This window comes from Mrakia frigida, assembly GCF_051309035.1.
Source record: "Mrakia frigida strain ATCC 22029 unplaced genomic scaffold BDY24scaffold_14, whole genome shotgun sequence".
Classification (NCBI taxonomy): domain Eukaryota; kingdom Fungi; phylum Basidiomycota; class Tremellomycetes; order Cystofilobasidiales; family Mrakiaceae; genus Mrakia; species Mrakia frigida.
The window spans coordinates 278034-297283 of record NW_027481267.1 but is presented as its reverse complement, the minus strand read 5'-3'; the positions used below and the strand labels follow the sequence as shown (position 1 = coordinate 297283).

Below are 19250 nucleotides of genomic sequence, written 5' to 3'. Positions count from 1 at the left end.
GGTTGGATGCTCGTCGAAGATCGTTGGTCCGAGGCGCGTCTCGGTTGGAACGAGGGTTGGAACGAGGGCTTGCTTGTGAGTTCCCTGTGCGTCCGCCTCCTCCTCGACCTCTCAACTTCCCCTCGCTCAGCAGCCTGGCACGAAAGCCTCCCTGCTCGCTTCCCACGAGGAACTTCAGACCCAATCCCTCGTCTCCCGACTACTCGCCCAGGGACGGCTTCCTTCTTTGTTTCCAGAACCTTTCCCTCGCCGTCGGATCGGTGGAATCGGCTGAGGGAGCTTGAGGGTTTACAGCCTCAGCGTCGATTGTCTCGATGTTAAAAGTCCTCTTGATCCTATCTCAGTCAGTCGGTCAAAGAAAGAAGCTCAACTTTCCCTTTCCTTCCTTCCTTCCTTCCGACCTCCAACCCAACTCCAACCCTTTTACGGTCAGTTCCTCTTTCTTTTCCAAATCTGTTTAGATTTCCTAAGCTGACCCTTGCTCCTCTTAAACCATAGACATCTACGACAACCATGGCGAGGGGGAATCAGCGAGATAAAGCCAGGGAGAAGAACGACAAGGCAAAGTGAGTTTCGCCTTCCCTCCTTCGCGTCCTTCTGGTCCTGCCAGACAACGTCCCTCGCTGACCCCGGTTGGATCTTGTTCCTTTGGGTTGCGTTGGTAAGTGCTGCGAAGGGAACCAAGCTGACTGGGAATCCTCAGGCTAGGAAGGAGGCGTGAGTTTCGTCTCCTCTCCTTCGCCCGTTTCCCTTCAACTTCCTTCCTCCTCTCGACTCGACTCGACCTACTCCCCTTACAAAGGTCGCTTGAGCTGACTCTCTCTCTCTCTGTATATACTTCTTGTAAAACCTTTCACCAGCGACGCCGCCGCTCTTCAAGCTAAAATCGCTGTTCGTTTTCCTTTCTCTCAAGCTCACACCTGCTTCCAAACCTCGAACGAGCTGACTTCCTCTCTCTCTCCTCTTTTGCTCGTTCGTTCGTTCGTTCTTTTACCAAACAGCTCAAGGCCGCTAAAGCAGCTGCTGGAGAAGTCCCACCTCCTAAGGTCGTCGCTAAGCCCAAGTAGAGAGGGAGAGCGTTGGAGGCGATAGGCTGGGAGGGGAGGGGAGGGAAGGAGCCCGAGGGAGAGAGGACTCTGGGAGGCTTATAGGTGGAGCTTTCGATAGGAGGAATGATGAGGGGTGGGGGTGGTGGGAAGGAGTCTTATTTAACGATCTTCGTGTACAAATAGGAAGGAGAGGGAGGGAGTGAGCTCGAACGGAGAAAAAGAAGGACGACCGGCGACGCGAACGAGAAAAGGACCTTGTCGGTTTCCCTCGCAATTTTCCCCCTCCGTATTTAATCTAGACCTTTGAACGAAACCGACTGCTTCCTACATGATTCCTTAAATATTCAGATCCTTAATCAAGCTCCGTCGCGTCCCCGACCGCCCTCTCGTTCTCTTCACAAGGGGTTTTCACAGCCCTGCAGGGCAGATTTCGACCTCTCCCAGCCCACGACCTCACCTTCCTTCCCAACTTTCACCCTCCCCTCCTCTTTCCACGACCATGCCCGCTCCTTCCAAACGCCCTCTCTCCTCCTCCTCTTCTTCGGCCAACAAGAAACCCAAAGTCCAGCAGCAGCACGCTTCTTCGTCTTCTTCGAAGCCTTCGTTGAAGGAGGAGACGAAGCGAAAGGTGCCGGTGACCTCTTCGTCCTCTGCGAAACGGGACGCTTTGGATCTCGAGGAGGCCAGGATCGATGGGGAGGATTGGAAGGGTGACGACGAGGACGAGGACGAGGAGGATGATGAGGGGATTGAGATTGACGAGGAGGAGGAGAACAGTATGGACGGCGAGGAGGAGGAGGAAGGAGAGGAGGGAGGAGAGGGAGAGGAGAAGAAGGCGAAGGATCCTGAAGGTCAGTCTTCACCTTCTACTAACTACTATAACTCTTGGTCTCTGCCCGAGAGAGAGAGCTCAACTTTCCCATCCTCCCCGTGTTCGCAGCCGTCCGTCTCGCTCGTCTGACTCAAAAGACGGATCGACTAGCCCGTCGAAACGCGAAACCCAACTCGGAGATCCTCCTCGAGTCCAAATCCCTCTGGGCCCAACTCAACAGGAAGGAAGGTTCGATATCCAAGAAGGACAGGGAAGCAGTCTTGCAGCAGTTGATGACCTTGCTCGAAGGAAGGATGGGAGCCGTGGTGAACAAGCATGATGGAGGGAGGGTCGTCCAGAGTGTGAGTCGGTTTTTGAGTGGTTTGGGGGTAGGATGGGAAGAGAGAGACAGAGAGCTGATTCAGTTTTATGGGGGTTGATTTTTGGTCTTGTGATGGTAGATCGTCAAGCACGGAGGAAAGAAGGAGAGGGAGGCCGTCGCTGTGGAGCTCAAAGGTCGCTTCGTCGAGCTCGTTCAGTCGAAATACTCCAAGGTTAGTATCTCACTCCTCGGGTATATATATCTTTTGAACCAACCTCAAGCCGACAGGCGGACTGACTGCTTTCCCCTCTCTCTCTCTCTCTCTCTCTCTCTCTTTCTCTCAACCAGTTCCTCGTCGCCAAACTCATCCGTCTCGCCCCCACCGCCCGAACCAACATCCTCGCCGAGCTCATGCCTCATCTCCCTCGTCTGATTCTCCACCGAGAGGCCGCGGGGATCATCGAGGACGCGTTCACGCTTTGGTGCTCTGGGAAGGAGAGGAGCAGCATGATGAGGCCTTGGTGGGGGAAGGAGGGAGGGTTGTTCTACACCGAGTGAGTTTTGGGGGAGGTCTTTCCTTTCCTGTTCGTTGAGACATTATAGGAGAAGCGTGGGAGGATGTAAAGGGTTCAGAGGCGGTGGGGGAGGAGCTAGTGATCGAGGTGGGAGAGAAAAGAGGACGTCAAGCTCATTCGTTTCTTCGTTTCGTTCTCGTTTTTTTGTCTTCGTTCAGCACCGACGGAAAGGGAATCAAAGGGTTCATCGAGTCGGAGCAGGACGAGTCGCGTCGAGCTCGAGTCGCTGATGGAATCAGGGGTCACCTCGACAACATGTGAGTGCTTTCTTTACGGCTTCAGTTCACAAACTCGGTCGATCGACGCGTCCAGACGAGCTGACTCCCTCTCCCTCTCCTTCCTTCCTTCTTTCTTTCGCAAGCTTCAACAACCCTGAGAAGGGAGCTATCCAGCACACCATCGTTCACCGACTCATCTTCGACTACGTCACCATCTCGGCCAGTCTGGCGGATAACGAGCAGCGAAGGAAGGATCTGTTCGAGGAGTGAGTCTTTTGCTTCGTTCCCTTTCGTCCTCTCGCTCTCGTTCGTTCTCTCCTTCTCTTGGAGCTCTTGCTGACTCTATGTTCCCTCTTCGTTCTCGATTCTTCCTCTGCAGCTTCAACGAGCTCATGCCCGAGATCGTTCACACTCGAGACGGAGCCTTCATCGTTCGAGACTTCCTCGCCACCTCGGGAGCGAAGGACAGGAAGCAGATCGTCAAGGTCTTCAAGCCTCACGTCATGAAGATGGCTGAGGATGGAGATGCTCAGACTGTTCTTTTCACCATGTTCGACGTTATCGAGTGAGTTGACCTTTCGCTGTTTTCCTCGAGTCTCAACGAGCCTTCTCTCTTCGACGCGTCGGTCTCCCAAACTTCTCGAGCTGACCACCCCCTCTTCGTCCCCTTCTTCTCCTCCTCCTCAGTGACACCAAGCTCGTCGGAAAGTCCATCATCGGAGAGCTCAAGCTCCTCGAACTCTTCGAGTCCAAGCTCGGTCGACGAGTCCCTCTCTACCTCCTCACCCCTCGATCCAAACGACACTTCATCCCTTCCACCATCGCCCTCCTCGCCTACCACGACGCCGCTCGAGCTCTCACGAGTAAGAAGGATCCTCTCGTCCGTACCTCCGAGCTGAGGAAGGCCGTCAGCCCTGGACTGGTCGAGGTCATCGCTGCCGATCTCCAAGGCGCTCTCGTTCGGGATGCGGGTGCGAGTTTGCTCGTCGGAGAGGTCTTGCTTTACGCTGAGGACGGTGAGTCTCCTTCGAACCCTTTTTCCCCTTCCTTTCACCGAAGCTCGAAACTGACCAGACCATGTCGTTCTTTCCCTTCGATTTTTTTTCACAGCCGACAAGCTCTCCACCATCTCCACCCTCGTCTCTCCCCTCCTCCACAAATACAAACAAACCCACACCCTCGACCCGGACCCTTCCTCCCCTTCCGTCCACACCATCGATCTCTCCTACGCCTCCCGTCTCTACAAACTCCTCCTCCAAGGAGGACACCACAACTTTGCCACCAAAACGATCGACGTCGTCCCCGGTTCGGAACCGTTTGCGCTCGCGTTCGCAGAGGCCTTCTGGACCGAGACCAAGCGCGCTGGAACGCTCGTGGAGATGGCGTGCGGTGGGGGGACGTTCGTGGTGGCTGAGTTGATTGAGAGGTTGAAGGTGAGCGAGAGCAAGTTGGTGGAAGAGGTGAGGGTCGTGTTTGGAGCGGGGGAGAGGGCGAGGGTGAAGGAGAGTGGGGCAAAGGGAGCGAACGTTCTGTTGGAGAAGTTGGAGTCGCTTTGAGGTGGTGGGAGGGGAGTGTAGTGGAGTAGATCTTTTGGTTTGTTTCTTTTAGGACTTTTCGGGAGCGGTGTTTATGTTTCGTTTCTTTCTTGGACCTTGCGAGAGAGAGAGAGAGAGAGAGAGAGAGAGAAGGTCGTGAACGGGAAGAGAAAAGTAGCTAGATTAAGGCAACGGGGAGAGAGAAACGGAAATCCCAAGATGGAGAAGAAAGTTGTACAACGAGGAAACACAAGGACGAAGGGCGTAAACCAGCGAAGGCGAGAAACGAAGGGACGACGACGATGCGAAAAGAGCGAAAGCCCTTGATGAAGATCGTTCAGATCACTCAGCATCGACAACAAACTTCCTGAACCAGTTCTCCTGCTGGTCGAGGGTTTGCTCGAAGGCCTTTTCGGTCGGAGGAGAAAAGGAACGAACAAAGGCGGATCAGTTCGACGCGTCGAAAGCCCACGACCCGGTCCCTCTTCCTTCCTCTCTCTCCCCGACCGAGTGCCACTCAACTCACCTTCTTCACCTCGGGAACGTGCAGTGCAGGCCTCGACGCGAAGCCATGAACCGTTCCCATGTAGCGATGCGATTCGAACGAGCCTTCGGGCTGATGGGCTTTGTGATGAGCGATGATCGTCTCTTGCTTCTCGATACCGCAGCTGTCGTCCTCTGTGAAACGAAAAACAAAGGCGGAAAAAAAATGCCGTCAGCTTCAGCACGAGACTTCCGAAAGGTAAAGCGGGATGAGGAGGGTGAGGAGAAACGGGACGCGACGAACCCTCGCTGAAGATCCAGGACGAGGGAATCTTGATACCGGTGGTACACTTGTCGTCGGCTGTGAGTCGAAGTACAAGAAACGATATCGAAGGGTGAGACCAGGCAATCGAGAGCAGGAGAAGGTGATGAGACCGACGAACCGACAGGTCCAGGGTGAGCGACAATGACCGTTTGGAGGAGCCCAGGGATGTTCGCAGCGAGGATGGCATAGATTCCTCCAGCGCAGAAGCTGTAGGTTGATCAGAGGAGACTCGAGATGAGCTGCTATAGAAGAGAACGCGTCTAGAGGGAAACACAGCTCACCCGATGACTCCGAGGTGAGTGAGCTTCTTCTCTTGTCGAAGATCCCTCAGGAACTGGCCGATAAGAAAGAGAAGAGGTCGGATAAGTCAGGATCGATATTGGCCGCCGAAAGCTCATCTGGCCCAGCTTGAAGAGGAGTCTTACCTTCTCGACCTTGACCATCCTCGCGTCGGTTCCCTTGACGATGGAATAGGCGTTGGGAAGGTTGGGTACGGCAACGATAACATCCTTGATCTTGGAGAAGATTGAAGAGGCTTTCCACTGAGAAGTAGCGGTAGGAGTGTCCTTGAGGAACGGGATGAGAACGGATTCAGGGACGTGACGACCCTGCACAGCGACGAAGAGGGACGGGAAGTCAGTCAATCAGCTTCTGATGGCAGTCTCATCTTTTTTAGACGTACCTCGAAGTAGTCGGGACAGTAGACCGTAACTCCAAGTCGTAGAGCGAGCTCGTCTGAGATGATCTGAGGGAGGGAAACAAGGAGGAGGCCGGCGGGGAGGGAGGGAGAGGGAGAGAGAGAGGTCAACTCTCGTCCTCGGACAGCCCTCTTTCCTTGATTCCTCTCGTACAACAGACGCACCTTGGGATTCTTGATACCCAGACCGAAGATATCAGAGAAGAGAACGATTCCTCTCGACTCCTTGCCTTCCCTGGGAGCGGGAGTGGCAACGTAGACATCGAATCCTCCGAGCTTGACCATCTTTCCCTTCGGCTCTCCTTCGAACCTGCGATACCAGTGGAACCAGTCAGCTGCGTTGGAGAGAGCTACACTCTCCCGACGAGGTGATGATGAGAAGAACTGAGAAGGACGTACTGGTTTCCCTTGAGGCAGCAATCTGAAACACCGTACTCTTTTGCTCCGGGAAGAGTTTGAGTGGAAGGATCTGGCAGAGGTTGATCAGACATGTCGAGACTGGGTTTGTCGAGAGACCAGGTGGGAGGATGGTTGTAGTTGAGTGCGAAAAAGAAGAAGAAAAGGCCTGGATCAGAGTGGTTTTGAAGGTCGAAGTTGGGGAGGGAAGGTGCTCCGAGCCAGTTGAGCTCGGACGTCCCTCAGGACTGGTAGCTAGGGAAGGACTGTTCGACTTCTTGTTCCATATGAGAATCGAATAGGAATCATAAGGCTCCTCAGCATCTACCAAGAAGTCTTCTCGAGATCAAAATGAGATTTACACACACCATCTCCTTGAGGAAACGGCCTCGAACTCCTCGCTCCTCCTCTTCTTCTCGACCTTCAACGTCGTCTTTCAGCCCTTCGACAAACATGGCGTCTACTCCATCTCTTCTAGGAAGCCATCGACTACATGAAGTCCAAGTTTGACTCCATCGTCCCTATCGACGACACTTCCATCAGCTTCAGCACCGACGGAGCGGAGAGTTCGACGTCCTCCCCCCTCCGCAACAGCAGCTGCTCCCCCTCAAACCTTCCCCGAATCTTACACCTTCCCTAAGAGTGTCATGTATATTCTTCCTCCAAAACCGACCTCCATCCTGCCCTCCCTCCTCCCTCGCGACAACACCGAGCTCAGACTGCTCGACTTTTGTCAACTCTCCCTCCGAAACCACCTGCCCTCTCCTACAAAGACAGCACGGCGATACTCTGAAGGCTTTTGCTGCTCCACCCGAGGACGAGAGGAAGAAGGTGGAGGAGGACTACAGGGATCTTTGTGAGGTTTCGAAGAGGGAGAGGAGGCTGGAGATTGAGGGAGTTGGAGAGGAGGGTCGGGGAAGGGAGGAGGCAGGTGAAGGGAAGAGGCTAGGATGGTTGACGGTTGAAGAGGGGGAGAGGAAGGAGTTGAAAAGCTGCTGGCAGTGTTTTGCGTGGAGAAACGGTGGCTCAGAAGGAGCAATCGCCATTCTGTTGTTCGACGACGCGTCTCGTCTGGTTGTTTTGCTCCTCGTTTTGTTTTCGTCATTGTCGTTGTACTGGCTTGTTGGTTCTTTTCATGATTCAAAGAATTGCATCCCAGGGCGACGATCGATCGTTCTGTTTCATGGAACGAGAAACCAACACGGAGGGGAAGGGAGTGACGAGATGAACGAGGCGGAGAAGACGAAACGAAACGACGCGACAACGATATACGGCAATACGAGAGTACATTCCGATACAGCTCTCTAAAGACTACTGATCGTCGAGAGAGCTCCCCTTCTACTCTGCTTCGGACGATGAGCCTACAGCTCCCGCCAGCTGCCCTTCCGATGGACGCGTCGAACACGAGAACAGCGGTACCGAGAGATGTTCCTCCTCCTCTGGCTGTAGAGGGGACCAAACGAGGTGATGGAGAGAAGATCGAATCAGTCAGGGTTGAAAGCTTCAAACGGGAGCGAACTCGAGGTGGAAGCGATGGCGAAAAGGAAAAGGGACGAACCTTCGCTTCCTCAGTCAGGCTGACGTCCTCTCCCTTCGCTTCTAGTGCCTCGTCCTTAGGCTTCACGTCCAACTCCTCCTTGAACTCAGCCTTCCCATCTCCCTCCTCCGTCAAGTCGATCGTCGAGTCCTCCGTTTCCAGAGACGCGTCGACCGAAGCTGGCAGCCGAGAGTCGAGGTCTTCAACAACCTGGACTTCTCCATCATCCTCGTCTCCGTCGATAACAATCGTTCCAGATCCTGAAGGTCCAGCTTGACCTTCCTCGATGGCGCCAGGGAGAGGAGGCCCGTAGGTCCAAGGGCGAACGACGTTCTGCGAGAAAGAAGACGAGGAAGAGCGAGGAGTAATCGAGTTAGTGTCGAAGTAGTGGGAGTTAACAAGACGCAGAGGAGTTGACGGCGCTGTCAAGAGAGGCAGCCGGTTTCGTCGAGAGAGGAAGGGAAGAGGCGAGAAGAGCGACGCGACGAACCTTCGGATTTTTGAGCGAGAATTTCCAGCTGTCGGCGACGATCTTGAACCTCTCTGCCGGCGGCATACCAGGAGTCTCGAGAGTTACGATAGCGAGCTTCTCCTTCATGTAGACTGCGAGGAGAAAGATACGAAGGTGAAGGCGAGTCAGTTGAGAAAGGGATGAAGCGACACAGAGAGCTACACCGCGAGAAGGTGCTCGAGATAGATGCGTAGAGTTAGGGAAGTCATACTTTGAGTTCAACTTTGAAGAGGGAGAGTGAGGATGGAAGGGGAGGCAGGGAGGGAGTAAGGAGCGGACGAAAATCGAACGTACTGTTGTAGGCACTCGGTGGCTTCTTCTCCGGCTTGGGTTGTGCTAGACGACGTCTCTTCTGAGCAGGGTTTTCATCTGGAAGGAGAAAAAAGTGGAAGAAGGTCAGCTTGGTTGGTCGTGGAAAGCTCTCCTTGCGGCAGAGCGACGCGTCCGAACGATGAGCCTCCCTTCGCTCCTCGACGCCGCATTTCGTCTTGGTTTGAAACGCTGGGATAGTCCAGCTAGCGGCGAAGCTAGTACAAAGACCAGGCTGGTGACTCTCCAGTCCATACGATCTCAGAGAAGAGAAATGTCCAGCACAATTCGATCCTCACCGCACTCGAGTTCGTTCAACCTGAGACACACCGACGACCGCCGAATGAGAGATGTAAAAACTCACACTGCTTGTTCTCCTTGTTGACCCTTTCCCTCTCTCTAGCCTCCTGCCTCTTCCTCGTAGCCTCGGGCGACTCGATCCAGCCAGCCGGAGCAGAAGGGACGGGCGAAGTCCCTTCCCTCGACCTCTTGAAGCCTACAGAGGACGATCCTGGTTCGGATTTGACAGGCGGTACGGAGGAAGAAGATGGCTCTGGCTTGACGTGAGGCTGGGAAGCTGAGGTCGACGAGATCGAAGGACGAGAGGGAGAGGGGGAAGGAGGAGGGAAGGAGAAGTCGAACGGTTCGGCTTTGGCCTCGAGCTTCACGTTCTGAGCTCGGAAAAAGAGAGCACCAAAAAGAGTCAGTTAAGGAGTTCCCTTCCCAAAATCCCAGATTCGAACTCACCATCTCAGACATCGATTTCTGTGTGTTGGTCGTTTGAAGCTCGAGCTCAACAGCCTCCTTCCTCACGCTTTCTCATTTCGAACGTCGTCCGCGCCGTCCCTTCCCCTCTTTCTCTCTCTCCAACCGTACTTCCCCATCTCTAAAGCTCCAAATCGTTGAAACCCCGCAAGGGGATTCTTCCTTGACGGCTCTCGAGGCGGGAGGAGGTTAGAAGAGATACGTGCACGTAAGACCGCCGAGGCTCTCTTGTATCTGGTGATTTTGCCTATGCTTCCTCTCCTCGGAGGGGAACGACAGGAAGGTCCAAACCGCCTCGTAAGGGAGCCCACATTCAACCCTCTTTCCCTTTCCTATCTTCCTTGAGTTCGGGTTCGTTGGGAGGAGAGAGGGAGGGAGATGGAGAGAAGAGCGAGGGAGGGAGGGAGGAGGAGGAATTTGATGAGCTCGTTTTCCCTTTTGCTTCTCTGGCTTCGTTCGCAAGAGTGAGATGGTGAGAGGTCTCGGTGAAGGGGAAAGAGAGCTGAGCATCTCATCTAGGTACATGTTAGTCTATCGTCGGCTTCGGTCCATCTACGTAAAGTCAAAACAAGAACTGTCTTTCACAAGATCGTCGCCCTGCCCCTCCTCGCCTCCTCACCATCCTCCGTTGACCGCGTTGGCAGGAACACCGGTATCGAGCCACGACTGAAGGTTGTAGAGCTGCTCGAGTTCGATGGTTGGGAGCACTGTCAGGAAGAGGAGGAAAGGCAGGTCAGCGAAAGGGACGGAGGAGATCGAGAGCGAGAGGGAGGGAGAACGAACCGTTCGAGACGTTGACCTTCAGGGAGGGGAAGTGAGGAGATCAGCGATGCTTGTGGGAGAATGATAACAGGGTGAGAGAGACTTACAGCGAAGTGAGGAGTTAAGGTGACCCGATCCGACTCGAGCAACCAAGGATCGATGCCTGCTGAGCTCTCAGTCTCGAACACGTCCAGTCCCGCAGCGGAAAGGTGACCAGATTTCAGAGCTTCCACAAGAGCAGGCTCAGAGATGACTTGGAGTTGGAAAAGAGGGGAGAAACGAAGAGTTCAGCGTGAAAAACCCCAGCGACGCGTCAACGAGAAGACGAAAGCTCACCAGGTCCGCGTGCGACGTTGATGAGGACGGCTCCTTTAGGAAGAAGCGCCATCTCTCGAGCTCCAATCATTCCTCGAGTAGCTTCCGAAAGAGGTACGTGGATGGACAGGACGTCGGAAAGTTTGAGGAACTAGAGACGAAAAGCGAAAGGAAGTGATCAGCGTTGTTGTACTCGAAGGAGAGTAAAAATGGACAGAGAGCGAGGCATAGATGGTTCGAATGTTGTGGCAGTAGTGGTTTGGAAGAGGTTTAACTCTGTTAGGAGAAATAGGAAGGAGAAGACGCGTGTGGTACGAAAGACGTACCTCGTCTAGCGACTCGACAAAAATCGCACCGCCCTCGAGCTCAGGAGCGAGCCTCTTCCTGTTGTGATAGTAGGGAATCATTCCCATCTCCTTGAGATAACGGGCGACTTTCTGCGGGCGTCGATAAGCGCGGGAGAATAATAAAAAAGGTCAGCTCGACGCGTCGTTCAAATGAAGAGCCTGTGATCGTCCTCTCTCTCTCACTCGACCTCTCCACTCTAGACAGATTGGTAAACAAGCGAAGTAAAGTGGACTCACCCTTCCAATGCTCCCCATCCCCAATATCCCCAACTTCAGCCCAACCTGGGATCTTCCCAACGTCTTGTTCGCAACCGAGTCTCCTCCCGAAGTCCACTCGCCTCGACGAAGGGATCGTTCTGCTGCTGTAGTGTGTCGAAGGGAAGTAAGAACGAGAATGACGGTGTGGGCTGCTGTAGGTTCGGCTACGCTCTCTGGCGTGTTGGCGTAGAAGACTTTGTTGGAGGAGAGATAGGATACGGGAGCTTTATCGTATCCCTGGAAGCAGCAGATGAAGGGAAGGGAGTCAGTCACGAAGATAGAACTCGGATAATATTGGAGATGTAGACTCACAGCTCCAGGACCGCATACTACTTTGAGGGTTCCTTCCCTTGCAAAGGGAGGGAGGAGAGGAGCGACGAGAGCGTCGTCCGTTGGGACGATGAGGGGGATGTGAGAGATCCAGAAGACTGACGAAGGAGAGGAGAGGGAAATGAAGAGTGAAAGTCAGCTTCAAGTGCTAGGATAAGTTGGTTTAAAGAAAGAAGAGGAGGGAGGAGGGAAGAGGGAGGGAAGGAAACGTCGAGCTCACCAAATCCCTCGAACCCTTCTCTACCTTGACTCTCCTTCTCCATCCAAGTCAGAATCTCAGCTCGCTCCTTCAAGTGATCAGGCAGGAAAGTGACGTCTATGAGATCCCAAGAAGTATCAAAGAGGAGCAGAATCAGCCCTAGGAAAGGGAAGGAGAAGACGGGGCTGAGCGATAAGACCGAAGCAGGACTCACCAGCTGCGTCGCTTGCTGCTAGCTCATCCAGGACGTTGTTGGCTTCCAAACTGAAAGGTCGACCTATAGAGAGAATCCTACGGGACATACTGAGCTTGAGAAGGTGGTGGTTGAAGATTAAACAAGGGTCAGCGTGGGAAGGCCGTCCATTGGCCTCAGCGCGGCGACTTGGAGGTTGGATTCGTCTCTCTCTCTCCTGCTCCCCGGAAGAACGCGTACAAAAATGAACTTCGGAGGAAACGGCTGAGAGGAGATGTCGAAAGGGACTGGTGAGAAGCAGGAAGTCGCAGGAGCGGGACGGAGGCAAAAAAAGGAAAGTTGGGCTGAAAAGAACGAAAGGTGAGGTCGACCTCTCCTTCCCTCCCAACGTCCATCCTCTCCCTTTCAACCCATCCTCGATTTAGGATTTCTGGTTCCTCCCAGACGACCAACTTCACCTACCTCTATCCTTTCTTTGCTTCTCTACTCCTCGAATCCCTCTTCAAACCGAATCAAACGAGCTCGAACCTCCCTCCCTCCCCTCTCCCTCCCCTCTCCCTCTCCTCTCTCCTCCCTTCTTCAACCATGACCTCCTCTTCCCAGATCCCCACCCATATCCTCCTCTCCACCCATTCCTTCCCCTCATCTCACTCCTCTTTCTCGGCCAGCTCAAGCTCGACGTTCTCCTCCCCTTCCTCCATCTCGTACCACTTCACCTCGGACGGTCCTTTCGATCCCCTCCTTCATCTCGTTTCAGAAGGAAAGAGAGTGCTCGTTTGGGATACCAAGGCAGGAGAGGTCACTAGCTTAAGTGAGGAGGTGATGGTCGTCGCAGAGGGAGGGGTGAGGAAGGAAGGTGGTGGGAACGAGAGGGAGGGAGAGGAGGAGCAAGGCGTTTGGATCGTCGAGCTTCAAGAGGGACCGGTGAGCTTGGAGGAGGAGGAAGAGGGGGATAGTGGGTGAGTGGGATCATCAGAAGTCTCTTTGCGAGCAGGATGAGAGAGATAGAAGCTGACCTTTAGACGTGGAGGAGCAGAGCGAGCATCGAGGAGCTGCTCGAGGTGTTGAAGGAGCAGTGAGTCGGCTTCATTTCATGAAGTTTGATGCGAAGAGTAGAGCTGACTTTGGCTGTGCGTACTCGTGGGATAGGGAGGAGCTGATCGCCAAGTTCGGTGTGGAGGCCACGGAGGAGGGAGATCAAGAGGGAGAAGAGGGAGGGCAGAGGTCGTGAGCTTGTGAGATGTGGGAAGGAACAGGTTCGTTCTGCGCTCGTCCGCTTCGGATATATCTCGATACACCAGCTGAATCCTGTGCTTACTTCTCTCGTTGCTTGCAGGTTTATTGATCGACTTAAATCTTGCGGACGCGCTCCTTCGAACCGTCGTCGACGCGTGAGCACTACCACGCTCTCGCTCTCGGTGCGTTCAGCTCCCGACTCATTCCGCTCTGATCCAAAGCCGAGCTGACATCTTCCCTCTTCTTCTTTCATCTCCTTTTCCTGGTCCTGCCTCACAGCTGCCGACCTCCTCGTCGCAAAGGTTCTTGCTCGTACCAACGACGCGACGAGATCCTCACCCTACTCGAGGCTCACTTGCGTTGGGACTCGTCCCTATCGTTGATGCCTCTCTTCTCATATTGGTTCCTTCTGTACTAGGTTTGCAATTAAGCGGAGAGGGGATGGACGTAGAAAGGAAGGAGAGAGCCGCGTCGAGTTTAGTTTTCCCTTGCTCGGCTTTCTCGCTTTCACGTTCTCGAGCGATGCGATGTGATCTTCTCGTCTTCTCTTCTCCTCTAGTTCCCTTGCACCTCATTGTCATTGTACACTAAGCGAATTAGATCGTTCCTTCAACCCAATCAAGCCTTCTCCCCACCTCCCGTCTCCGTCTCCGTCTCCCTCTCTTTGCTTCGCTCCTCCTCCTCGTGCTCCCGCTCCCTCTCCTGCTCGCCCTCGAAAGCCAACTCCCTGGAGGCCCTGGTGAGTTCAAACAACAGACCGAAAACGTGATCAGCACCCTTTCTATAGACTAGCTCTCCTTTCTCTCCTTCAGAAGACCGAAAGGAAGTGGACGAACCTCGTCCTCCTCTCCAAGTACCAGAAGAGTCCTGTGAAGGCCATGCACCCGACTGAATAAGAAGCAGCGACCTTGTGACCGGCAGGGTAGTTGGGAGCTGAGACGGTAGGGTAGACGAGAATGTTGGCCCAGGCGTCGATGATGAAGACCTTGAGAGCGAGGCGAAGAAATTAAAGAGGAAAGTCAGCGTGTGAACGGACACGAAGAGGCGCAGAAGTATGGAACGGGAAACGAACGAAGGTGACTGAAACTCCAATAATGATGGATCGTTCTTCAGGGGAAGGACAGATGTCGGCCATCCACGCCTAAGACGACGAGGGAAGGAGAGGTCAGCGAGAGCGAGACCAAGGGAGAAGAGGAGCATGAGAACGAACGATCATGATGGGTCCCGCAGCGTTGGAGAGCCAGAGAATGTAGTAGGCGAAGGTTTTGAGACCAAAGGAGGCTGGCCAGACCTGAGGGAATCGAAGGAAGGGAGTTGGGAGAAAACAAGGGAAAGGGAGCGTCAGCTTTGGTCTTGACGCGTCGAGGACGAAGAAGGATCGAAGGAAGACGTACAGAAAGGATGACGGCTCCGATGAAAAGAGTGACCTCCTGTCCCACAATCCAACCGAGTCGATTTCCCCATCTCCCACAGGCCCAACTGCAAGCGAGCATGGCCTTTGAGGCGAGATCGAACGAAACGAAAGGAGGAGGTCAGCCAACTCGAGTCCATCGTGTGTTTTGGGTCGTTCGACAACGGCCTCTGAGCTCGGTCTAGTAGAACTCACGATGATCTGCAAGAAGTATCCAGGGATCATGATAGCGTTGAGGGTAGGGACCGAAAACTTTGCCGTTCCGTCGCTGTTCTTGATAGAGTTGAAGAAGAGGATGGTGTACGCGTTTGAGTTTTGGGAGAAGGACCAGCATCTGAGAAGAAGAAGACCTCGGAAGAGGATGTTAGGTGGTTGCTTTCGACAGCGAGAACGGGACGGGAAAGTTCGAGGAAGAGAGGACGAACGCGTAGGCGGCGGTGAAAGCGTAGATGATCCAAGAGGAGAAGATCTTCTTGACTTTGCTTCGCGTGAGCACCTGTCAAGTTTAACCCAAGAGGAAAACGTGACGTGAGCATAAGGAATCGACGAGAGGAAAGGGGGAGAGAGAGAGAGAGGACGTACGGTTGGGGCGAGCTTCCTGACACGGATCATTCGAGCTCTGGAGAGAACGTTCTGTTCAGGGGAGAGCCAGAAGACCTTGGTTTCTCCTGGGTTGTCGGGAAGCTGATGCGAGAACGAGAAGTGATGAAGCGGCGTCAGTTCGAGAACGAGCGAAGGAAAGAGACGCGTCGAGGGAAGAGAGGTGGAAGCGAAGGAAGAACGTACGAGGAAGAATCCTCCGGCAGCTACGATGACGGTCATAAGAGCGTTGAAAATAAAGAGCCATTTCCATCCTGGGAGACCACCGTAGCCTGCAAAAGAGAGAATCGAAACGGGGGAAAGGGATGGAGGAGAGTCAGTTCAAGTTCGTCCGTTCCATCGTCCTCGTCCCTCGTTCAAACTCACCTTCCATACCCTTGTACAGAGCAGCCTGCATGGACGAGACGAAGATGTTGGCGGCAGGGTAGGAAGTTCCGAAGATAGCGATTCGAGAGGCGAGTTCGGCGGGGGTGCTTCATCAGAATAAAGCGAACGACGTCGGTTAGCTCGTCGTTCTCCCTCGTTCAGGTCGAGCGCAACTCAGAATGGTGGACTCACTACCAGTTGCATAGGATGCAGATGATTCCGGGGTAGGAGGAAGCCTCGCAGACTCCGATGAAGAATCGGATGGCGTACATTCCTGAATGAAAGAACGAAGAAGGGAGGGACACGAGAGTCAGCGAGACGAAGAAGCGGGGAGATCAAACGCACAGGAAAGAGACTGACCTTTCACGTTAGTCGCCACAGCCATCAATCCTGAGAGAGCGAAAGCAAGAACGACAGCAGATCAGCTCACTTCTCCTCTCGAGGCGTCGTGACCGCACTCCCTCCTCTCTTCCCTCAAACGCTTCCCAACTCAACTCACCGGTCAAAACACCCCAGCAGAGCTATACGAGCAGAAACCCAAGGCACTGAGTCAGCACACGGCTCCTATGGATCGTCGAGGAAGCAGAAAAACGTCAAAATCGACTCACCTCCAACCCGGGCAACCAAAGCGACGGCCTGACTTTGAGCAGGACGAGTTGGGAGGGAATGAGAAAGAGGGCGTAGCCGATACGGAAAAAGGTGTCGAAATAGTTGAGTTGGTTTCCGACAATGCCGAGCTGGTAGTAGAAGAAGAAGGGGAGTGAGCGAGGAGGAAGGCTCGGAGGGAGTCGATCTTCACCGTCGAAGAGAAAAATTGCCTCGGTGGCCTGATACGTACATCTTCCCTCATTCCTGAAACGTAAGCGGCCTTGTAGTTGCTGGTATCGAGTTGCTGAACGAAACGAACAGGAACCAAACAAAAACGAGAGCGAGGAGAAGGTGAGCTCGACGCTCTTTCTCCCTCCCTTGGCCTCTCCCAGCAGCCGAAATCAAGACCACTCACCTTGATAATGTAAGCTAACCAGGCCCAAGTCATCAAGCATACATCCAACCTCCTCAGGAAGCGTTTCTCTGCGATTCGTTCCGATTCCGAAGTCGCGAGGCTGACTTGATCGACGTCGATGTCCGAGGAGGTTTGGGGAGAGGTCTTTTCGACATCTTCTTCTTGAGATTGGAGGGAGGTGGTGTTGTTGGGCATGGTGAGAGGAGGGAAAGCCCAAGGGAGGGAAGGTCGAGGGAGGGAGAAAGGGAGGAGAAGGAGGAGAAGAGAGAGGGCGAGTTCGAAGGAGGTGGTGGTTCGTGGGAAGGAAATTTGATCTGATCAAAACTGATCTGATGTGCATGAGCCAAGGAACAGAAAAACCCCATCGAGTCCGGGTCCTGTTGGGTTTTGTCGGAAGGAAGCAAAGGATGGAGAAAGGGACGAATGAGGGGAGAGCGTCTCCATGGATGTGTCCTCTTTGCGATCTTTGCACCCGACTGCAGGGAGAGAAAAAAAGAGCTCGGTACAGATGGGATCTGTTTCGTGCGGGGTGTGGGTGGTCGTGGGCGCGGCGTTGATCGTGAAGAAGAGGAGGAGAAGAGGAGGAGAAGCGAGGTTGGTGAGCTCGACGGTTCCTGCCCTCGACCTTGAAAGAAGAGTCCCTTGCGCTGGGAGGAGGAGACGAAAAGTGCAAGGTTTCAAAACAAGAAGAGATGCAAGTGAGGACTCTCTGTTTATATATGAGCTTGAAGGCTGAGAAGGACAAGGGTGTAGAGGAAGAGGAGAGCCTATCAAAGAAGGGGGTTGGAGGAAATCCAACCTAATCGAACCCGCCAGGCCAAGGTGAGGCCGTTTTGCTGAGGGACGTGAGAAGTTTTTTTTTTCACCATTGAACCCGTTTCTCGAACTGACCTTCACCTTCAAAGAAAATTTGATCTCTCTCCTACGGAAGGCGATCTTCAACGGTCCCCATCGAGCCTCTGCTCGTTCCTCCTTTCCTTTCCACCTCTCTATGTTCGTCTTTACGTCCGTCCATCCCAGCTCAAACCGGTACATCTGTCTATAAATTTCTTGTCTCACCAGCCACGTCTGTTTCCCTCTCCCTTCTGCCCCCCTTTGTCACGACGCGACTCGCGACGCGTCGAAAACTCTCGCCTTCTCAAAATTCGTCTGGCTCGAGAAGTAGGAACCTTCAAACGAGCGTCTAAACGGTTCTACAATGGTCCTGACAAGCTTTGGGTAAAGTGAACGAAGCGGTGAGAGAAGATATCGACGCGTCGTCGGACCAGTTCCCCCAGTAGCACACGCCGTCGGATCACAGCTCCATTCGAGATCCTTCGAGGCTCAGCCTGCGTCTAAAAGGACATCGAGATCACCAGCAGAACTCTATCTCGTTAACCTCTACAAACAAAAAGTCGATGCAGTCGAAGGCGTCGCCTCCCCTCTTCCTTCTGCTCCCGTCACTGATCATCCTCATCGTCCTCATCCTTCGGCCTCCATTCCATCTCAATGGGAAGACCGCATATCGAATAGATCTGCTTCTCGAACTGAGAACATGCGACAACCCAAAGAAGGATCAGCGAAACTCGATCGTCGAGCGAACGCGACTCGACTACTTACGTTGTACCTCCTCTGATTCCAGTCATGGTAGATTTCCTGGACACAGCCATCCTCCACGTCCTCTTCCCCGTCGCCCCAGCCGTCCCACTCAGCGATCTTCTTCAGCCAGTGCTTGATGTAGACGTTCGTTCCCTCCTCCCCGGGTCCGTACGCGGTTGCTCGATCCTCCTCGTCGTCGTAGTAGTTCTGGAACTGATCCTTCCATCCGAGAAGAGCTGCCTCTTCGCAGTCGGCATTTCCGTGGCAGGCGTAGTGTTTCTTGAAGATCCTGGGGCAGGCCTTCTCGTTCAGCAGACGGGATTGTTCGTCGAGGAGGAAGGATTGAAGGCGGAGGAGGGTGAAGACTGTGAGACGAGAGATAGAGTGGAAGAAGAATGGAAATAGAGGGTTAAAGTTGGTACAAGATTAAGGCGAGGAACAAAGCGAAAGAGTCAAAGAAGACTCACCATCGTTCGCGTCGAGACTCGTTTTCCACCCGTCCGTCGCTTTCCCTCCTGTCACCCTCGTCAACCCGTCAAAGTCCGGCGAATACCTCAGAACTATACAGTAAAACACCCTCCCGATCACTCCCTTCTTCTTCTCCTCGAGGTTGAATTCCCTGACGAGAGTAAGGAACCCAATCAGAAGGGGAAGCGACCGCGAGGGGTGAACCGGATCTGGCGTCTCTCCCTGGTAGTACAGAGGGTCCTGGTAGATGGAGACAGGGTAGGGAGCTTTATGGTAGAGGATGAAGTTTTCCTCGAAGATGAAGCGGTCGAGGACGAGGGTGGAGGCGGTGGAGTAGAGGTCGTCGAAGGAGTATTTGCGAGAGAGGCCGGGTGAAGGAGGGAACGGAGCTTGTGAAGAGGGAGGGAGGAGGGTAGGAATTTGCTGCGAAGTTGAGAAGACAAGGAATCGATCATATTAGCGTCTCAAGCAGAAGCGAGGCAGGAAAAGAACAAGAGGAGAGCTCACGATCCGTTGTACACGAGCGACAGCAGCAGCTCCCATTCGACCACCTTGTCTTCCTTCAAATCCAACACCTCTCCCTCCCCGACCTTCTTAGCCTTCCCAACTCCTCCAGAGACTTCTTGACCCTCCGTTCCATCCACCTGAGGA

General features: G+C 53.8%; 9 protein-coding genes across 9 annotated transcripts; 4 read left to right on the top strand and 5 right to left on the bottom strand.

Annotated features, from left to right (window-relative positions):
* The first annotated feature begins 402 nt into the window (after positions 1-402).
* BDY24DRAFT_388151 (uncharacterized protein) lies at positions 403-1229 on the top strand. The gene is made up of 5 exons (XM_076640318.1): positions 403-428; positions 499-566; positions 667-717; positions 861-891; positions 1002-1229. The coding sequence occupies exons 2-5, from the start codon at positions 514-516 to the stop codon at positions 1065-1067; spliced, it is 201 nt and encodes a 66-aa protein (XP_076496952.1). The 5' UTR covers positions 403-428; positions 499-513; the 3' UTR covers positions 1068-1229.
* Positions 1230-1436: 207 nt separating this feature from the next.
* On the top strand, positions 1437-2323 carry BDY24DRAFT_51827 (uncharacterized protein). The gene is made up of 2 exons (XM_076644963.1): positions 1437-2222; positions 2322-2323. The coding sequence occupies exon 1, from the start codon at positions 1549-1551 to the stop codon at positions 2008-2010; it is 462 nt and encodes a 153-aa protein (XP_076496951.1). The 5' UTR covers positions 1437-1548; the 3' UTR covers positions 2011-2222; positions 2322-2323.
* On the top strand, positions 1841-4620 carry PUF6 (Puf6p). Its single transcript, XM_076640317.1, has 9 exons — positions 1841-1900; positions 1990-2222; positions 2322-2414; positions 2531-2736; positions 2916-3014; positions 3119-3241; positions 3355-3540; positions 3663-3991; positions 4086-4620. Exons 2-9 carry the CDS (start codon positions 2154-2156, stop codon positions 4529-4531), a joined length of 1551 nt encoding a protein of 516 aa, XP_076496950.1. The 5' UTR covers positions 1841-1900; positions 1990-2153; the 3' UTR covers positions 4532-4620.
* A 45-nt stretch (positions 4621-4665) lies between these two features.
* On the bottom strand, positions 4666-6602 carry BDY24DRAFT_434622 (dienelactone hydrolase family protein). Its single transcript, XM_076644155.1, has 9 exons — positions 6415-6602; positions 6181-6325; positions 6001-6063; positions 5744-5926; positions 5600-5652; positions 5437-5525; positions 5298-5354; positions 5037-5188; positions 4666-4918 (listed from the first exon to the last, which is right to left on the bottom strand). The coding sequence occupies exons 1-9, from the start codon at positions 6504-6506 to the stop codon at positions 4853-4855; spliced, it is 900 nt and encodes a 299-aa protein (XP_076496949.1). The 5' UTR covers positions 6507-6602; the 3' UTR covers positions 4666-4852.
* A 1080-nt stretch (positions 6603-7682) lies between these two features.
* BDY24DRAFT_388146 (HMG-box domain-containing protein) lies at positions 7683-9922 on the bottom strand. Its single transcript, XM_076640316.1, has 6 exons — positions 9516-9922; positions 9133-9439; positions 8754-8828; positions 8439-8551; positions 7970-8281; positions 7683-7854 (listed from the first exon to the last, which is right to left on the bottom strand). Exons 1-6 carry the CDS (start codon positions 9525-9527, stop codon positions 7750-7752), a joined length of 924 nt encoding a protein of 307 aa, XP_076496948.1. The 5' UTR covers positions 9528-9922; the 3' UTR covers positions 7683-7749.
* A 90-nt stretch (positions 9923-10012) lies between these two features.
* On the bottom strand, positions 10013-12309 carry BDY24DRAFT_388144 (D-isomer specific 2-hydroxyacid dehydrogenase). The gene is made up of 10 exons (XM_076640315.1): positions 12178-12309; positions 11959-12052; positions 11766-11861; positions 11528-11643; positions 11195-11452; positions 10937-11047; positions 10632-10761; positions 10403-10548; positions 10317-10332; positions 10013-10240 (listed from the first exon to the last, which is right to left on the bottom strand). Exons 2-10 carry the CDS (start codon positions 12044-12046, stop codon positions 10149-10151), a joined length of 1053 nt encoding a protein of 350 aa, XP_076496947.1. The 5' UTR covers positions 12047-12052; positions 12178-12309; the 3' UTR covers positions 10013-10148.
* A 213-nt stretch (positions 12310-12522) lies between these two features.
* BDY24DRAFT_414910 (uncharacterized protein) lies at positions 12523-13168 on the top strand (the record flags this gene model as incomplete). The annotated part of the gene is made up of 3 exons (XM_076643378.1): positions 12523-12896; positions 12974-13012; positions 13087-13168. The coding sequence occupies 3 exons, from the start codon at positions 12523-12525 to the stop codon at positions 13166-13168; spliced, it is 495 nt and encodes a 164-aa protein (XP_076496946.1).
* A 524-nt stretch (positions 13169-13692) lies between these two features.
* Positions 13693-16748, bottom strand: BDY24DRAFT_388137 (major facilitator superfamily domain-containing protein; the record flags this gene model as incomplete). Its single annotated transcript, XM_076640314.1, has 16 exons — positions 13693-13909; positions 14010-14158; positions 14246-14314; positions 14384-14464; positions 14568-14669; positions 14780-14918; positions 15010-15080; positions 15167-15268; positions 15371-15456; positions 15551-15657; positions 15743-15824; positions 15911-15940; positions 16050-16071; positions 16159-16287; positions 16389-16442; positions 16554-16748. The coding sequence occupies 16 exons, from the start codon at positions 16746-16748 to the stop codon at positions 13792-13794; spliced, it is 1536 nt and encodes a 511-aa protein (XP_076496945.1). The 3' UTR covers positions 13693-13791.
* Positions 16749-17879: 1131 nt separating this feature from the next.
* On the bottom strand, positions 17880-19240 carry BDY24DRAFT_51728 (uncharacterized protein). Its single transcript, XM_076644962.1, has 3 exons — positions 19107-19240; positions 18599-19022; positions 17880-18496 (listed from the first exon to the last, which is right to left on the bottom strand). The coding sequence occupies exons 1-3, from the start codon at positions 19140-19142 to the stop codon at positions 18039-18041; spliced, it is 918 nt and encodes a 305-aa protein (XP_076496944.1). The 5' UTR covers positions 19143-19240; the 3' UTR covers positions 17880-18038.
* Positions 19241-19250: the final 10 nt, after the last annotated feature.

Coding starts and splice junctions, on each gene's coding strand:
- BDY24DRAFT_388151 (XM_076640318.1), top strand. CDS start 514: ATGGCGAGGGGGAATCAGCGAGATAAAGCCAGGGAGAAGAACGACAAG. Junction 567..666: donor GAGAAGAACGACAAGGCAAA/GTGAGTTTCGCC, acceptor TGCGTTGGTAAG/TGCTGCGAAGGGAACCAAGC. Junction 892..1,001: donor CTCTTCAAGCTAAAATCGCT/GTTCGTTTTCCT, acceptor TTTACCAAACAG/CTCAAGGCCGCTAAAGCAGC.
- BDY24DRAFT_51827 (XM_076644963.1), top strand. CDS start 1,549: ATGCCCGCTCCTTCCAAACGCCCTCTCTCCTCCTCCTCTTCTTCGGCC.
- PUF6 (XM_076640317.1), top strand. CDS start 2,154: ATGACCTTGCTCGAAGGAAGGATGGGAGCCGTGGTGAACAAGCATGAT. Junction 3,541..3,662: donor ACCATGTTCGACGTTATCGA/GTGAGTTGACCT, acceptor CCTCCTCCTCAG/TGACACCAAGCTCGTCGGAA. Junction 3,992..4,085: donor CTTGCTTTACGCTGAGGACG/GTGAGTCTCCTT, acceptor TTTTTTTCACAG/CCGACAAGCTCTCCACCATC.
- BDY24DRAFT_434622 (XM_076644155.1), bottom strand. CDS start 6,506: ATGTCTGATCAACCTCTGCCAGATCCTTCCACTCAAACTCTTCCCGGA. Junction 5,927..6,000: donor ACTGTCCCGACTACTTCGAG/GTACGTCTAAAA, acceptor GTCGCTGTGCAG/GGTCGTCACGTCCCTGAATC. Junction 5,653..5,743: donor GGATGGTCAAGGTCGAGAAG/GTAAGACTCCTC, acceptor CTTATCGGCCAG/TTCCTGAGGGATCTTCGACA.
- BDY24DRAFT_388146 (XM_076640316.1), bottom strand. Junction 8,282..8,438: donor TCTCGCTCAAAAATCCGAAG/GTTCGTCGCGTC, acceptor TCTTTCTCGCAG/AACGTCGTTCGCCCTTGGAC. Junction 7,855..7,969: donor GCCTGACTGAGGAAGCGAAG/GTTCGTCCCTTT, acceptor TCCCCTCTACAG/CCAGAGGAGGAGGAACATCT.
- BDY24DRAFT_388144 (XM_076640315.1), bottom strand. CDS start 12,046: ATGTCCCGTAGGATTCTCTCTATAGGTCGACCTTTCAGTTTGGAAGCC. Junction 11,453..11,527: donor TAGTATGCGGTCCTGGAGCT/GTGAGTCTACAT, acceptor TGCTGCTTCCAG/GGATACGATAAAGCTCCCGT. Junction 11,048..11,194: donor GGATGGGGAGCATTGGAAGG/GTGAGTCCACTT, acceptor CGACGCCCGCAG/AAAGTCGCCCGTTATCTCAA.
- BDY24DRAFT_51728 (XM_076644962.1), bottom strand. CDS start 19,142: ATGGGAGCTGCTGCTGTCGCTCGTGTACAACGGATC. Junction 19,023..19,106: donor TCGCTCGTGTACAACGGATC/GTGAGCTCTCCT, acceptor TCAACTTCGCAG/CAAATTCCTACCCTCCTCCC. Junction 18,497..18,598: donor GAGTCTCGACGCGAACGATG/GTGAGTCTTCTT, acceptor CTCGTCTCACAG/TCTTCACCCTCCTCCGCCTT.